The sequence below is a fragment of the Thamnophis sirtalis genome, unplaced genomic scaffold (genome assembly GCF_051295495.1).
Source record: "Thamnophis sirtalis isolate CommonGarterSnake01/CBP01778 unplaced genomic scaffold, rThaSir2_p1.2 scaffold_3, whole genome shotgun sequence".
Taxonomy (NCBI): Eukaryota; Metazoa; Chordata; class Lepidosauria; order Squamata; family Natricidae; genus Thamnophis; species Thamnophis sirtalis.
Genome location: NW_028261383.1, coordinates 98,501,262 through 98,519,559, shown reverse-complemented (window position 1 = coordinate 98,519,559; position 18,298 = coordinate 98,501,262). Strand labels below are relative to the sequence as shown.

General features: G+C 40.4%; 1 protein-coding gene across 1 annotated transcript in view; it reads right to left on the bottom strand.

Annotated features, from left to right (window-relative positions):
* KCTD16 (potassium channel tetramerization domain containing 16) overlaps nt 1–17,611 on the bottom strand; it is a 182,302-nt gene extending 164,691 nt beyond the window's left edge. The window contains exons 1-2 of the mRNA XM_014060160.2: nt 17,069–17,611; nt 15,658–16,803 (exon numbers count right to left, since the gene is read on the bottom strand). Coding sequence (XP_013915635.1) covers nt 15,658–16,489 — 832 coding nt within the window. The 5' untranslated portion in view covers nt 16,490–16,803; nt 17,069–17,611. The remainder of the gene's footprint in view (nt 1–15,657; nt 16,804–17,068) is intronic.
* Between the last annotated feature and the right edge of the window lie 687 nt (nt 17,612–18,298).

Here is an 18,298-nt window from a genome sequence, read left to right as displayed (position 1 = left end):
CGATAACTGAATGCTTCCAGCAGCAGTTCCACTGCCAATCAAGATGGTGTCTATCATGAGGAAGAATCCACTCAAGTTAACACCATAGCTAATAGAGCATGGCTTTTGGCAGCCCACCACTTTAAATAAAGACAAGCGATGTGTCACTCTCCAAGAATCTGGAATTGCAGAGTAACACAATTTTTAGCTGCTATAGTGCATGTCCAAAGAACATATCACTATGAACAGGGTATTTTTTTTGTCCTTAGGGAAATAGGCAAAATGACAGGTTAAGCCTCTCTCTTATTTTCTTTACAAAGAGCAAGAAATACATAGGACCCCCTGTGTTGCAAATTGATATAAAATAACTTGACAAGTATTTGTTCATTTGCAGCTTTCTTGGTTTAAAAAAAAAAACCTTTACGAATGACTCACTGAAATGTGGCATCACAGAATCCAGTGTTATTGTCTCCTGCTAGAATCACAGTCTGTTCAATTTGATAGACATGTGACTACTTTTCTTCTTGGCTGCCAATCAAGCAATCTTATTCCTACAACGAAAATACTTCATGACATGCCTGTTGTTGTGAAACGAATCTCTATCTATTTATCTGTCTGTCTATCTATCTATCTATCTATCTATCTATCTATCTATCTATCTATCTATCTATCATCTATCTATCTCTATCTCATCTATCTACACACGCCCATATACAGTATACATACATAACTAATAGTTTTCCAACATTATTTGTAGAATTGTAATGCCAACTATGGCATCATTTCAAGTTAAGCTCAAAGTACCTTAATTGTCAAAAAATAATAATAAACAGGCTTCAAATCAGTGCAAAAACAACTAAAAGTATAGTGTAATATATGCGGCTAATCCATGTGTGAAATCATTTTGTTTTTAAAAGAAAGCACAGTAAAAATGACAGGCATCTGGCTGAAGCTTGTATAGTCTGAAACTTTCCTAAATGCTTGTTTCTTCCTGATCAACTTTTTCTCTCTTAAGTCATCATTTAACAATGTGTAATTTAGCAAAAGTGGGGGGGAGTTCTTGTTTTAGGGGAGGTAACAGGTCTATAAAGATACATCAGGTGGCAATAAGGCTAAACATACAAATGCTAGACTTGCCAAGAAAATCTGCTTGTTGATCATTAATCTTCAGGATTTTAGTGGATCTGGTTCTACAGTATATGGAAACCTTGCAGTTGAAGAGAACATATGGTGTCTAGTATTATTTATTTCCCTCCCCAATCATAATCATATATCTCATTTAACTCATCAGAGCCTTTTCAGAAAAAGATACTCAATAAGCTTCAGAAGAAGCTTATATTCAACAGATTATCCATCACACCATCATAACTTTCTTCTTAGAGTCATGGAATCAAAAAGCTATAGAATCTATTCCTATAGATATGCCATGTGATCCAGTTGTATGGATAGAGATGAATCATACATTTGGTGCAGTGGTGGGTTTCAAAATTTTTTAGAACCTCTTCTGTAGGTGTGGCCTGCTTTGTGGGAGTGGCTTGCCAGCCATGTGACCGGGTGGGAGTGGCTTGCCGGCCGTGTGACTGGGTGTGCGTGACCAACTTGTAAAATGTGATGAAACTCACTTAACAACACTCTTACTTAGCAACCAAAATGTTGGCCCAGGAACTCTGGTATTGGAGTGTGCAAGTCTTAAAACTGTCAAGTTTCAAGACCGTTGCACCCCTAACCCTTTAGGGAAAAAAAATCAGGGGTGTTCAAACCTGACAGCTTTAAGACTTGTGGACTTTAATTTCCAGAATTCCTCCTCTCGCTCTTCATCTTGATGATGTGCAGACCAGCAGGGGGAGGGAGCTGGAACTGGTTCTAAACGGCACTGTAGATTTGTGGAACCTCTTCTATAGAAGAGGTTAGAACTGGCAGGAACCCACCCCTGATTTGGTGGAACTTTTTATTCAACCACAAGCTCTTCTGTCTTCTATCTGTCACCCCACTTACTTCTCTTTCTAGAACAGATCCTTTAGATCCTTGTGGCAGGCTATGAATTTCTGAATACCCCATGTCTACCCCATAATAGGAGGCTTGAATTGCATGCCAATCCTTCTTTCTCCCATTCCCTTCAATCTAGGACATGCAATATATTATACATATAGTCAATATACATTCATAATAGCATCTATTATTGGGCTATCTTTTCTACTAACTATATGATAATTTAGAATATTTTTTTCACAATCAAACAATTCCAGTGCAGAAAACTATCAGTGCTTAATTTCAATTGACTCGAGGAACATAAGCTGCAAAACTCAAGGAAGTAACATAAATGTTCTTATTTAATATTTCTCTCAAGCCCTGAATATTGCTATGAATTAAGATCATTTCCACTTCCATTTAGGGAAATCCTACCCTGTATCAAGGGATGGTGTTTTGGTTCCCTCAATTCTCATCCTGTGCACAATCTGTCTTGCACTCTGGCACTGTATAAACCCAACAGCATTTGAACTTCCTTCCTCCCACACTTCCTTTCGTACACTCTGAGTACTTTGGAACTCTGGCTCTCATGAGAAATCATTACATTTTAGAACAATCAGCAGTTTGTGTCATCTACTGCACAGCGCAATAACTTCAAAATGTGCTTTGCTTTTAGATAATAACTGGACCTATTAAAAAGGCAGTTGGAGATCTCAAGATGCTTCTAACTAAAAATGTAACTGCCACCTTCATATTAAAGAAGTCCACTTAAGAAACAGTCAAAAATCTTCAGAGTGGCCTCCTGTCCCAACTCTCCCCTACTTTGGCTACCATATCCTAATTAATTACTATCATATGTTATAATAATTAGCACCAGTGTTTTTACATCTTTTAATATGGAGGATAGATAGCAAATGGTTATTTTTCAGGTGGAGTCAACCATGAATTTGAGACTGGGTTTTTAGGAGTTTGGGGACAGGTTGTTTGTTTTATTTTTGTTTTAGGGACTGTACTATGATGGGAAACAGTCAATTCAGTTTTCAGAGGAGGATTCTTAAAGCAACATAAAAGTAGATAAGGCCTGCTAGATGCCCACCTCTTGTCTAAAGCAAGCAGAACACTATTCCAGGCCCAAACTATTCCAGGAGCATCTTCCCAGTCACACAATGCCCCCCTTCCCTATGGCATAAGAGATTCTGCACATTTCCTTCTTCATTGTGCAGCAGTGTCAAGGCTGCCAACTGCTTATAGCATATCTAGAAAATAATACCCATGTCTGTATATTTAGACACAAGAGTTAAGTAAGTAATTCTGCAATCAGTGATATATTAAAAAAAAAAAAGAATGAAACTTTGCTCAGCAGTCTCACTTAGAAAATAAGATGACTCACTCTAAACTTTGTTTTACATTTTTGAATCGTCATGAGATAAATAAATGATGGAGTACATAAATCCCAATGGTCAATAGAGGCAATTTCAAATCCTGCCAAGCCGAGAGTGCACATAGGTAATGAATCATTCACCCGTATCTCACATAAAACTGCATATTACGGAGATCACAGCGGCTGAATTACATTGCAATCCTCTCTGAATATGCAGGTTTGAGAATGTTTGACAAGTAGTTTATGTTCTTTTCTGAAGAACACAATCTCTTCTTTTTCTGTTCTTCACCTTTGCAATAGAACTGCACTAGGTAAGCATGCCTATGGAAAGGAACATGGGTTGTTATTATTACGAAGTTATTAAAGAAAATACCAAAAAAGTTTCTGGAACAATGTACTGCAGGCAGGACTTCATATTCCTTCCAAACCTCGACTTCACAGCAAAGTTTGAATCAGTGGAAGTCCATTCTTTAACTCAGCGGCATACAAACCTTGGTAAAGCATGCATGCTTTTCTGCCATTATTCATAAGACCTTTTCTTTAGTTTGTGAAAGTTTTAAAACTTGACCGCCTACATACCTGAACCCTGCAGCTCCACTGGAATTGTTTGATTGTCCACAGACATGCACAAATGTGCACCCGTCTGGACATGCATGCGCAGCAGAGACCCCAAGACCAGCTGGCCAGCAGGGGGCGGGGCATCCCAACACCAGCAGTGCGACAAGAGGTCTTTTCAGGTCTTTTTTCTTCTGTGAGCTTCTGTTTCATCATTTGCAGGGGCAATAGCGCACGTGCCAGCAGAGAGGGCTCTGTGTGCCACCTTTGGCAGGCGTGCAATAGGTTCGCCATCACGGCTCTATATTATCTCATCCATTTTCATTACTGTTTAGCCATATTTTGTAAGTTTGTTCCTCTGTATGCATGGGATATGTTTGTCTAGGCACGTATACTCACTCACACACAGTACTTTCCGAGCTTTTTTGATAAGGTGATGAACTGACTTGCAGTCTACAAAAGCAAACAACAATCAAATGCCGCAATCAAAGTAGAAAGCCAGGTAGTCTATGTCATTTCTTTTAAAGATCATGATATGATGTTGACATTCCAACCATGCTGAGAGAAGGCTCTAAAAGGCAATAGCAATAGCAATATAGCAGTAGACTTATATACCGCTTCATAGGCCTTTCAGGCCTCTCTAAGCGGTTTACAGAGAGTCAGCATATTGCCCCCAACAATCTGGGTCCTCATTTTACCCACCTCGGAAGGATGGAAGGCTGAGTCAACCCTGAGCCGGTGAGATTTGAACCGCTGAACTGCTGATCTAGCAGTAGCCTGCAGTGCTGCATTTAACCACTGTGCCACCTTGGCTCTTATCTGCCTCCACAAGCATTTGGGATGGTGGCTCATGTCGTCGTCACGTTACGATTCTCCTTAAGCAGAGAATTCATTTTCACTGGAACCTCTGCACCTTTGATGAGTATACCGTAACTATTCCTTCGTATTCTCAGCAGATTTGAGCAGCAGAATGAATGAGCCAAATGCGCTTTGTTGAAAAGTAAGGTGAAAAATGGGGCCATCTCCTTAGGGGTTGAATAACAAATCAAAGTAGCTAGTCATTTTAAGGCTTGGAAAGCCTGTTAATTAATTTACACCTCACAGCCATGGATGTCCTGGAGTTTTGGGGGTTTTTTTTAAACCAAACAATTACACAGAATCTTTATAGATGTGGTCATGAAGCTAAGACAAGCCTGAAATAATACCCATCATTTTTTAAAAAAAAGAGGAGCTTCTATACACTTCAAAAAGTGTCCCCAGGTATTATGGATAAATTTATGTACAGGTGTGTCTGGGCTCATTAGGTGAGTGGCAGAGTATGAATGTGAAGAACAGAAAAAACAAATCCATTTATTCCTGCATTCCTTTTCTCACAATGGCTAACCATGTACATTCTAAATTTCTTCACACATTTTTGGACCTGTTTTTGAAACTAGCATTCACAGGGGAGATTCATTCATCTTGGAACTAGGATATCTTTGTCACCTCTAATCATTGACAGCAGTGGTGGGATTAAAAAAAATACTACCAGTGCTGTGGACGTGGCTTGGTGGGCGTGGCTTGGTGGCCATGGCAGGGGAAGGTTACTGCAAAATCTCCATTCTCTCTCAATCAGCTGGGATTCAGGAGGCAAAGAATAGATGGAGGTGGGGCCAATCAGAGGTGGTATTTACCGGTTCTCAGAACTACTCAAAATTTCTGCTGCTGATTCTCCAGAACTGGTCAGAACCTGCTGAATACCACCTCTGATTGGCAGTCTTAATTTTCCCTTTGCCTTATTCCCTTTTAAAAGAGCATATTGGGGGGGGGCATCATAAGGCTTTATGAAGATGGATTCCACTATGGTCATTTGGTTAAGCCTCATCAAATTTCTTTTAAAGTAAAAGGTAAAGATTTCCCTGTCCAGTTGTATCTAATTCTAGGGCGTGGTGTTCATCTCCATTTCTTGGCTGAGGAAGCCAGTGTTGTCTAAAGAAATTTCCCTTGAGAATGTGGCTCTGCGCTAAAGGCACCCAGAACTCTTGTTATCTTTCCACCAAACTGGTACCTATTAACCTATTCACATTTGCATGCTTTCAAACTGCTAGGTGAACAGGAGCTAAAACAGGAACGGGAGTTCACCCCATTGTGCGGCGCTCGGCTATCAAACGTAGGCGGTCAGCTCTTTCCAGCTGAAAAGTTCAGGGTCTTTAACCATTGAACCACCACAACCCCCCCCCCTTTAAAGTATTACATTGTTTTAGCCTCTCTTTGTACTGTTTCATTTCCCCTTTCCTAAGTGATGGAAAATGTAGAAGAAGATAAAGAAAGGGAACTCATTTTTTATCTGGAGCATATGTCTTGATTTATGAGTCTGCTTCACCCATTTCCTATATTATTCTGCATTTTAATACTTTGGGGATGTTCCACAGATCCTTGTAAAGCTCTTGCTGAAAAACTTTTTGGACTTCACTTTTTCAAGCCCATAATTTTAAGAGCTGCCCCAGTCACTTGAATACACCACAATAGTATTAGCTTGGCATCATGCCAAGGCATTGTCGGAAATCAAAATCAAAGTTAGTCTGTGCTGCTCAGAGCATCACTACTAAGACTGCTGGTGCAGCAGTCTACCTGCACCAGGAAGAATAGAGCTTGTAAAATCAATTGATAGGGAGAGACCTCCAGACAGAACTTTTCCAGAATTCATTCACATTTGGAATGGCGATATTCTCACTCACATCATCAACTAACCTACATCTTCATGATGCCACAATTCTGTATATTGAGAGCAGATTTTAGAGAAAGTGTAGAGAACCAAGTGGCATGTTGAACACTGAAAAGGGGGAAAGAAGCTAAATACACCTCTTCTCATGAAAAAAGAGCAACAGAAAAAGGAAAAGAAGATAAGATGAAGAGCAAAACAGGAGGGGGATTCCCTATTAATTCTTCTTAATAAAGAATTAATAGGGAATCTACTCAATCCAGAGAAAGCTGGACCAGTGGCTCATTCAACAGGAAGCACAAAATCCTCTGTTTCAACTTTATTGTACAAAGAGATTGTAATCCACAGGTCTATTCAACGAACACACGCGTGCCCGCACCCACACACACAGCCACAATCTTCTACCAGCCTAGTTTAAAACTGGAACACAGCCCAGCTGCCCTGAACATGCAGAATAAGTTTGCTTTTGCTTCCTACATCTACTTTATCTCCGTTCACCCAGCAAAGCAGAAATAGTTTTGCTGTGCTGGCTGCCTTTAGTGGCATCTGCAAGTACAAGCAAATGCAAGTCCCACGCAGGAATTGGGGGCATTTGCTTGTCTCCTCCAGGAAGAGAAATGGGATCTCTCCCTCTCTCTCTCTCTCCCTTTTGCTGCTCCCCAGACATCTGCACAGTCGCGTAATTGATAGCTTTTCTTAATCCATCCAAATATTGGCAATGCGGGATGCAGTATTTCCGCCTTCAAAGAAGCAAAAAATTCACAAAAAGAGGATTTTATATAATAAACTGGTTTCTCTCTTCTCCTTTGAAAAGTAAGAATTCTTTCAATCAGATGTTTATCTTCCCTGTGCATCTGGATAGGAGGTTCCTAAATTGATAGGAAAGAATGTCTTTGCTAACTAGTTGCTTTAGAAATACCTCCCACTGTTTCGGGCCATTAACCTAAACTCAACAGCTTGATGAATTAATGCTTATAGAGGCACAGTTGGCAGCTCTAATTAAATAATTATGGATATGCAGCTGTAAAGAAGCTGGAATGTCCCATTAGAAAACCAGATGCCAGTTTTATTGGTCCTCAGAGTTTTTGAAATTTGATGTTAAGGGGCTTTCACCATTCTATACATTTTCAAAACAAAATTTTAGGATGTCCAAGAGGGGATTAAAAAATGTTCATATCAAAGATGCATCTCAGCAAAAATCAAATATTATGCAGCAGTGTGTATGATGTATCCAGGTACAATTGCTTGAACAAATGTACCACTTCCTAGTGTTGCTTTGGATGCATTGGCAAGATGCGCGTGCAACAAAAGCACGCCGACAAAACCGTGGCGAGAAAACCGTGACCTCGAAATCACGCCCACAACAGTGCGCCAACAACAGCGCACCAACAAAAGCGTGATTAGGTTAAGGTAAGGATTAGAGTTAGAGTTAGGTTCAGGGTTAGGTTTAGGGTTGGGGTTAGGGTTAGGGTTATTACCTTGTTTTCACGTTGTTTGTTGATGGCATGCTTTTGTCGGCACGCTGTTGGCGCAATTTTGAGGTCACGGTTTTCTCGCCGCGGTTTTGTCGACACGCTTTTATCGTACACGCATTTGTCAGTGAACCGCAAGATGGGAGGTGATATTTTGGTTATTTACATTCATGGACCCATGGAAGGGATGAGAGAGGGAATCTCATATGGAACAAGAGGCATTGAGACTTGGGCGGCGTTCACATTTAATAAATAAATATAATAAAAAATAATGTTTTTCCGTAGGAAAATATAGCACTTTTAACAGCAAGATCTCTGTGCAGTGACCTCTAAATTCTACCTCAGGCACTTCATCAGCACTTCACCAGCATCATTCTGTCACAAAAATTCATCCAGGTTAATGGATTTCACACACACCCTCCCTGGTTGAGGAGATTTAACATCTGACTCAGGGCAGGATAAAACATTCCCCTGGACAAAATGGGTATTCAATTTGGGAGACTGTCAGGAAATTTAAGAAGGGTACTTCCTAAGGAGAATGGGGTTCAAGAGGTGCCTGTTTCATAAAATCTCAAATCGGGACGTTTTGATTCATGGGACTCTTGACTTAACTTTGGGCTGGGATCTGGATATGGACTTTGTTATGTCTTTAAATTTCCTGATCCAGCCAGCTTCTCCTGCTTTGCATCAGAGTCCTGTCCGAAGAGTAGGTTCTTGTGACAACCACTGATTTCATAGGAGCCAAATTTCTGAGTGTCCACATATTATATAAAGAAGAATCAATCCATTTGGATCCACTGATCAGAGTAAAACCTAGTTGTCTCTAGCATGCTAAATTTCTTTAAATAGGAACTAAATTGATCTTCTGGACCTTTTGTGGAAGCTGGATAAAGGAAGTGCAGCCTGTGATTCCCTGGTTCATAGCATCCTTCTGGATTGTCTCCAAGGGTTTGAGGTTAATGGCACTGTTCTACAATGATCCTGCTCCTTCTTAAGTAGAGTAGGCAGTTCTAGTCTGGACTAATAGGGGACAACAGATTGATCCCTTAGATGCTCCCTTGTGAGATACCATGTTATACAGTATATCTTATGGGTACTGTTCAGTTCAAAATAAGACTACAAGAATAGTATAGAAAATAAAAGAAAATATAGGAAATATTATCAGTTGAGTTAAAAGGTACACTAAGATAGGGTACCCAACCCCCAGTTCATGGACTGGTATCGGTCCATGGACCGCTGAGAACCAGGCTACCCAAGCAGTTGAAGAATGCTGAAAGCTCCATTTGCACTTGTGCATGTTTAGGTTGCATGCTGGAAACCTAATCATGCACAGCTCCCACTGCCCGGCTCCCACTGCCACTGCCACCACTGTCAGTGATGAGAAAGGGATACAGTGATTAATATATAAAATGGCCAACATGAATCTGTCTTATGTTTAAGAAGTATGAAGTACTAAGACAGCACTTAAACCAGAATGTCAATGTTCAACCCACCCTGAAAATTGGAATGGCCTCATCCTCATATTAAGATTATACATAAATATGTGTGTATAGTGTCCACCCACAATTTCTAAATAAATAAAGCATGATAAGAGCGTTTAACTCCTCAGTCCTGACTCAAACATTGAGTTCATTTGGAATTGGAATGCTGAGTCAGCAAACATTTGCACTACAAACAGAATTATTGGTACACAGAAACTGATCTGAGGCTCACAATGTTTAATCCTTCTTAACAAATAAACAAGCAGCAACCCCTTATATTCCACTCTGATCTACCAGGATGAGCAGCCTACAGCACTTTTTATGACCCTCAAATCCCATTCCGGTTATTAATTTACTGACCGTTTGATAAATGTGATGTATGGGCCACTCAACTCAAAGAAACTCTGGGTGGCATATGAGATATAAAAAGAATATAAAACAATAGAAATAAGGGAAATGGATAACTAGGCAAGTAACACATTAATAAAATTGTCGCTTTAATAAAATTGGGACTAAGATTGCCTGGCATCTGGGGGAACAGCTAAGTCTTCCAAAACAGCAAGGGCTGGGGCAACTCAAACTTTTTCAGGGATAGTATTCCAGAGGGGAGATCAGATAGAATACAGATGTGCCACCTAAGTTCTATCAGATGACACTGATTTAAAGATGGAACCTGGAGCATGTGCACTTTGTCAGATCTTATTGGATGGGCAGAATGAATGGAAGACTGGTTGTCCCTCAGATAAGTAGGTCCTATGCCAAGAAGGGTTTTATAGATCACAACCAGCACCTTTAATTGCACTTGGCAGCTGACTAGGAAGCGATTGCCCACATGGATAATAGTTCTGCCCACACCAATGTTCCCTCTAATTTTTTTTCAGTGTGTGCAGAAAAGTATAGTGTTTGAGTGGCACATTTTCATGCCTGAGCATCAGTAGAGTGGAAGAGGGAGAGAGAGAAAGTGATAAAAGAGTGGGAGAGAGGAGGAGAGGAAGAAAAAAGAGGGAAGAGAGACAGAAAGAGGAAAGGAAAAGTGACAGAAGAGTAGGAAAGAAGGAGAGAGAAAGAGAGACAAGGAGAAAGAGGGTGAGAGAGACAAGGAGGAGAGAGAAGGGAGAAGGAGAAAGAAAGTATCAGAAGAATGGAGAAGGAGAGAGAAAGAGAAGAGAGACAAAGAGAAATAGGATGAGAGAGAGAGAGAGAGAAGAGAAGAAGAGGAAAGAGTAAGAGAGAACATCTCATTTCAACCCTGAGATGCAAATATTCTCTTTGATTGGTAATTTTATTTGTCCATTTACTATCCAATACTCTCATTTCTCCTTAAAGAAGAATTCCCTTCTTTTCATTGAATTTATCACAATACCTTGAGAACAACCTTTTCAGCACAGCTTTTCAGCTATTTAAAATATATAGTAATTTAGGTCAGGTTTTCAGAACATTAGTCTACTATTTATGTCACTAAGTGCAAAGAAACAGAATTCAAAAAGTTGGCTTCCCTTTTTGTAATTGCCTATTGCCTGCTTAATTTTCTACCTACATTTTTGATAACTGATATTCACTGTTGACCCAAGAAGCCCATCATAGAAAGAAACCCTCCCTGTGAACTTTATTGGGTTTCCATGGAATGAAGTTTGATCTTTTTCTCAACCATACAGTAGCATATTCTTTCTAAGGAGGATATAATCAAGATAGTCCATAATTGCCTATCAATCTAACAGTATGGCGATTGACAATCTCTTTATATTCCAACTCTAACTCTTTCAGTTTTAAAGGTTTGGTGAGGATAAATCCAAAAATTCTTTTAAAGAGGAAAAAAATGCTTGCACAATTGCACCCATGGAGACATGTATATATATACACAACACACAGAGAAACAAACTTAACAAAGTGCTAAGTCTGCCCACCAATACACTCACTCACTCACTCACTCTCTCTCTCTCTCTCTCTCTCTCTCTCTCTCTCTCTCTCTCTCATGAGAGTGAGCATGTGTATCCCTCCTTCCTTCAACCCAACACTCTTGCTGGCGTCCCGGCCAGGCAAGAGGGACTGCAGAGGGTCTCCTCGAGTCATTCATTGGGAAAATTGCCTCTCGGAAGGAATGACCCAGCTTGGCTCCTACTTTCGATCTGCCACCCAACGACTGAATGGGGAAGCGAAGAGGCAAGAGAGATGAGTTCTCATAGCAAATCCGAGCAGCCGCTGCTGGGAGCCCATCCCATGCCTTCTCCCAACCCCCTCACCCCTTCTCTCATCTACTTTCTGCCTCGTGGACCTAGAACTGATTGGATCACTGCTGTCTGCGGGCTGGCTCTCCTTTCCTATTATCGTGGAAGGCGTCTCCCCAAAACCACTGCACGGCAGTTGGAAACTGCTGTGCAATGTTTTGTTGCCATGTGCACGGCCGTGCAGCCACGCAGCTTAGAGGGAACATTGGCCCATGCCACTGTTCTGAATCAGCTGTAGCTTCCAAATGGCATCCTAACGTTGCACATTGCAATAATCCACATAAAATTGACAAGATGTGAGTGACCATTGGATTGTATTTCCAGTCCAGGAAAGGATGTAGTTGTCACACCAAATGTATTTCAGCAGTCCCTACTCCACCCCAGCAACAGCACTTACCTGCTCTTTAAGTAGGGGGGTTGAGTCTAGAACAATCTCAAATTCCATACGGTATCTGAAGGGGCACCACCCCATTTAGAATTAAAAATAGTAAAGGCTTAATACAGAGAACACAAAACATAAAGTGACTTGGTCTTTCCAGGGTGGAGTTTAAATCTGCTTCTTCTCATCCAGATCCAAAAACAATAGCACCCCAAGGAACAGGATATTGATAGCATATTGATGATATAAACCACAAGTCTTATGGCACCCACACATAAGAGGCCTCAATTGCAACACTCCTGCCAGTCAATGCCAACATCAACTAGAACCAGGTGTGAAAAAAGAAGAAACCCTATACTGTGCCTCCCACTCCTGATCTCCATATTATGTCCAAAAGGATACCATGATCAATAGTATTCAAAGTTGTGAAAGATAAAGGAGAACCACCACTATATCGCAGTTCTCATAGAAGTCATCAATAAACATGATCAATATTGGTTCTATACTATGACCCAAGTCTGAGATCTCACTGAAAAGTTTCCCAACAATTATGAATGTTATAAAATGTTCCTTGTCCAATGAATGATTGAGTGCTCAGAGAATTAGGCTGGGATTAGGGAGACCCAGATTTACCATAGAACCCTATGAACTACTAAAACTTAGTCCCTATATCTCAACCAACTTTATAGTACATATTATTATTGTACAGATAAATTGTAAGGTCATCCCATACAGTATATGCTATCGTAAGAGCTGTAGAGGAAAAGAGGGATATAAGAGTAAGGAAAAAGAAAAACGAAGAAAAGTCTTAAATCCAAGTATGACTAAGTCCTTGCATTGATGACTTGGAGGGAGATAGATCAGTCAGAGAAAGCCCATCCATTCATGACACCAAGTGACAAGTTGCAACACTAGCACCATCAATCATCAAGAATGATGTGAATTATAGCACCAAACATCCAAAAGTGCATGCCTATACCATGCTTGTCTGTGTGAGAGAGCAGTGCAGAAACTGATCGAAACAATTATTTGTTCTACAAATCACATATTTCAAAGAATGGGGAAAGAGAAGAACTACTTTTAACACAAAAAGGTCATTATGAAATTTACTAGTAAGTAAATCTTATTTATATAAGTATTGTTCTTTATCTCAGGGAAGCTTTTGTTTTTGTATAAAACAAAACAAACTCATTTTTGTTTTATAAAAAAACATAAATATAATCTATAGAAATATGCCTGGGTGACATGCTATGAATAAAATATTTCCTTTAAGAGAGTTCCATAAATGAAGTGCTACTACAGTATCTACTCCCCACCACTAGACTTTTGGATCACAAGCAGCTGTCTCTTAGTTGATGTACTGGTATTGGAAGAAGTGATCTTTCAGATATTTGGGTTCTGAGCCATTTTAGGATTTGGAGTCAACATTTGAAACTCACCTGCAACCAATGTACTATCGCTATGGATGCCTTAACTGAAATGGTCATCTCTTGTGCCCATGTATAATACGATATACATACTTAACAACCCCGCAGCTAATGCCACCATCACTACCATGCTATGAGAGGATTCCCCTGGTATGAGTTCCTAAACTGTTAAAACCCTTATATATCATTAAAATATTGAAATCTTTTTTTAAAATAATGTTACTGAGTTTTAATGTCGCTCTACCAGTTTAGCATCAAAATGTTCTAGTCAAAGAGTGTTCCACATAAGAGCATCAGCTGCAACTTTGCAATCATTTTCTAGGACCTATTGCATGCAGATCCCTTGATGTATTGTGAGTAACCTAAATGGAAAATTACCAAAATATGGATCATTGGGGACACTTCTATTCAGGATTCAGGGAAATCAGAGCTGACCAAATGGATTTGGGCCACTGATGCTATTCTGCATGACAGAGATGAATCCAATGGTGCATCAAAACTAGGAGACTGTTTGCTTTTGTTTTTGAGGGACAGGAGTATACATCATCCAGAGTCATAGATCTATGCAAATCATGCACCTATGGGCCAGCAGTGCAATCTATTTCCATTTAATAGGATTCCATGTTAATTGGCATTGAGACATTGTTTCGACACCAATACTTCATCTTCTGAATCTGATGATAAGATTTAGAGTCATCACCATACTTAGAGGCCCCTGATGACCAGTGTTTCATATAGATAATAAAACCTCGATATTAAAAAAATAAGAAAAAAGAAAATACTAAAATTTAAACAACAATCCAAAAGGAAAATGAGAACCTAATTAACAGCATGAATATAATTGATTTTAACTACAACATTGGCAATCTCTAATGTTTTCTCATTTTCCCAATACAAGTACAAAGAAGAAATCCAGCTCTTCTCAAACAAGCAAAATCACCAACAATCAACCACGTACAATCATATGTAGCCAACATTCTGTTTTTGCCCTTGTACAATCATATATAGTTAACATTGTTTTTGGTTCATTACTTTCAAAAACAGGGTAGATCAGAAGATTTTAGCAAAAAAGAGTGTTTAAAATAAATTAACATTATAGCACATTAAGTATTTTAATATAAAACATGCCATAAAGTTTCCTAACATAAGCATCCTTATAAATTACATTTCCAATTAAGTCACTAATTCAAGTATTAGCATTTGTTACTGAACCATAATAAGAGCAACATTGCAATGTCTGCATTACTTTTCAAAATTACCATAAGCACTCATTTACATGCAGAGTAACAGGGAAAAGCAATTCAAGTTCATATTGGTGTCCACAGAAACTGAAAATCTGATTTTGATGAGGATCAAATCTATGCAAGTACTTGTACAGGAGTTGAATACAACTATATTGTTGTCAGAAAAAAATAGCAGAATGTTCAGAGATAACAAAACATTATATCAGATACTAAAACTGATGAGACTCCTTAAAAAGTCAGCAAATATCAGAATTATTACTGGAATGTCATTCTTCAGTTACTATTTTTAAATGTTCATTTTTTTTTAAAAAAAAGGATCCTATTGGAAAAGGGATAGAATGAGTAGATTTCACTTCCTTCCTCTGCATGAAAGCGAGTTAAATTGTTGACAGATGATTTTGCTGACTGGGTGTGATTATTCCAAACACCCACATTAAATCACATTTGACAATTTGCTGTAATTAAATCAGCAGTCCCTTTTTGTGAGCCATGATGGTACTAAGTGAATCCTCAGATAACACATCAGACAATCCAATTAATAGTTAACATAAAAGAGATAGTAGTGTCTCTGTATTTGTCTTTGAATGTGTGCTGGACATAAGGAGGATCCAGAAAATTCTGGCAGTCTTTGCTGCCACCTAGCCAAGACCATACCCCTGAATGTACAGTCAATCTGTGCTGAAAAGACTTGTTCTAAACTTATCCCCCTCGGACCCTGTTTTCCTAGAATGAAACTCAAATTAAAAGCACAGACGGTGAGTCTCGTATGAACTAGAAAGGGGGGCCCCTCAAAAGAAACAGACTTCAAGCAAACTGGATCAATATCAGACATCGTTTGTACTTACGATAAAAGACATATTCTGTGTAGCTGGACCATACTTTATCATCAGTGTACTGATTGACAAAAGAAGCCGTCACAGAGGAATTGCAGGTTACCATGTGGAAGCCACATTCTGACAACATATCAAAAGCCCGTTCCAGGTGCCTGAACTTCAGGTAGAACCTAGAAGTGTACCTATCGGGAGCTCGGTCTGGGTCTCTGCTTTCATTCAAACTTTCTCCAAAAACTTCTTTGACTAGAGCAATCCTGCCACAAACCAAAATCCTCGGGACTCTTCTGAATTTGGCATCTGCTTGGGTCTCTCTGCCCATGGGGCATGAACCTCTGTAGCCAATGGTAATGAAGCCCCACTTTCTATCCGAGGCCATGAGAGATGAAGGGGCGCATATTCTTGGGTCACTGCTTTGGGAAACCTCCTCATAGTCACTATGGCAATAATCGTCAGGGCTTTGCTTGATCTCATCGGGCGTCAGAAGTTTGACCAAATCTGGGAGCTGAAAGTACTCGGCTTCCCTCTTGAGCCTTCCTCGCTCTGGAAAATGGTCGGGCAGGACCACCTGCTTGTCCCTGAGATAGTCCAGAATGTAACGGAATAGGAAGCCATCGCGATCAATGAAAATCCTTCCTTTGGAATCTTTGGCCAGGTCATTGGCTGTTTCTTTTTTGGAGGTGAACATTTTCCAAAGCAGGGATTGAGGAAGGCCTGTTAACGTGGAGAGACGAGTGAAGTAAACCTGGCCCCCCACATTCAGTTCTATCACCTCTGGGAAAGGATGTGCAGCAGTTGCTTGTTCTCTCGGAGGGAGGTAAGTCCTGCAGTTTCCACTCAAGGCCATGGTACTTTCAAACCAAACAACCGAAAGTTATAGCAGAGCTCCCACTGACACCCAAGGTCTCAACAAGGTGTCGAGATCCGTTCCCCCAAGGATCTCCTAACATTTAAGGAGCCTGGGATCTGTGGGATGGGAGGGAGGGAAAAATGGAAAGGAAGATGTGGAAGTGGGGTTTTTTTTTTTTCCAGTTTTTCTAGAAAGGATGGTCATAAAAAATTGGTGGATGAAGAAAGTTCAGGTCACAAGATGCAATCAAATAATCTTCCACTAAAGCCCAAAACAGTATGATCAACGCAAGATCCCTGTTATTCACAAGCCTGTTGAATAAGAAGAAAAATAGAAAATCATTATCCCCCTAGGCATGGAGAAAAAGATTGAGAGAACAAAACAAAACAAAAAAAGCATTTGAGTTACAAAAGCTCCACAAGTCACCCCTTTAAGGGAACATTTGCTTATTTCATCCTCTCTTTTTTTTCCTCCCCCTTTTGGATTTCTTTGCCTGTCAGAAAAGGCATTAACCGATTCCCTGCACATTTCACGTTGCCCACGATTCTCATTTAAAGGAGATGAGACTCTCCTTACCTTGGTCACGCTGCTGCATGCAGTTCTTCTGAGAGGAAGCAACAACATTTTCTAAGCAGCTCCAGGAGCAACATCATGGTTGTGGTAGGTTGCAACTCGAGAAGCAGCAAATCCAAAGAGGGAAAAGGCTCAGAGAAGATAAGCCGAGTCCGTTTGGCAAGATCCAGGCAGAAGTTAAGAGTTAAACCCACACATGCAAAAGTTAACCAGGAATAGGCACGGAAGAGAAATAGAGACGTGTAGCAGGAGACGAGGCAGAACAGGCAAAACAACATAAATCCCAAAGTCAGGATCCTTTAGGAGGGGAGGGGATTTGGTTTTGATGACTTGCAGAAAGCCCAGATGCTGAGGAGTCCCCAGGCATCTTTCAGGAGCTCCATCCCAGAGCAGTCCCTTTCTCCATCACTCTCCACAGAGAGCCTCTCATGTCCTCAGCTAGGCTGAGAGTGCAAACCTGCAGCAGGTTTGAAAAGGCTGCCCAGGGAAGCTGCTCCTGGTGCTTTCACTACCTTAAGCTGCTGCTCTAGTTGCTGAGCTGGGTGGTTCCACAGTTCCCAGTGCAGTTCAGATGCTGTTGTTTCAGCAGTGCAGGGAAGAAACCATCCAGGGAAATGGCTATTACATCATCTTAAAGGAATATGGCTTTGAGAAAGCAGACCTAGAGTGGGTGGGACTCATTCGTTCGCTTCTCCCTTCTCCGTTTTTTTTTTAACCGGCTGCAGAAGGAGAAGTACAGCAGCACGAGAGTGCCTCAGACAGCTCTCCCTCAACCAACAGCGATTCCCCAGGAAAGCTTACACTGCTCGATCTTCTGGATGAAAAATCTTCAAACTCTGCAGCTCGTCTCTGGCAGTGGCAGCAGCAGTCGCTGGCTGTGGCCATTCATTTAACTTTTGTCCTTGTCCTAAACCCGGAATTTGTTTGACTAACTTGCTAAAGGCTGCCTATCTAACAAGTTTGCTATTGTCCTTAAGAGCAATGCAGAATAAAACTGAGCTAAGGTGAAGACGAGTTTTGTTTTTTACACACACACACACACACACACACACACACACACACACACGGGGAGCAGGGAGAGGGAATGCTAGCCTTTACAGATAGAACTTTGTGATCTGTCAAAGCAATGTAGGATGGGGGGAAAGAATCTGAGAGTAAAGAAAAGAGTCATTTTATTGTGAAGTCAAAAAAGGAGCCAAATTATGCCTTTGCAGTAAAATATCCCATTCATGT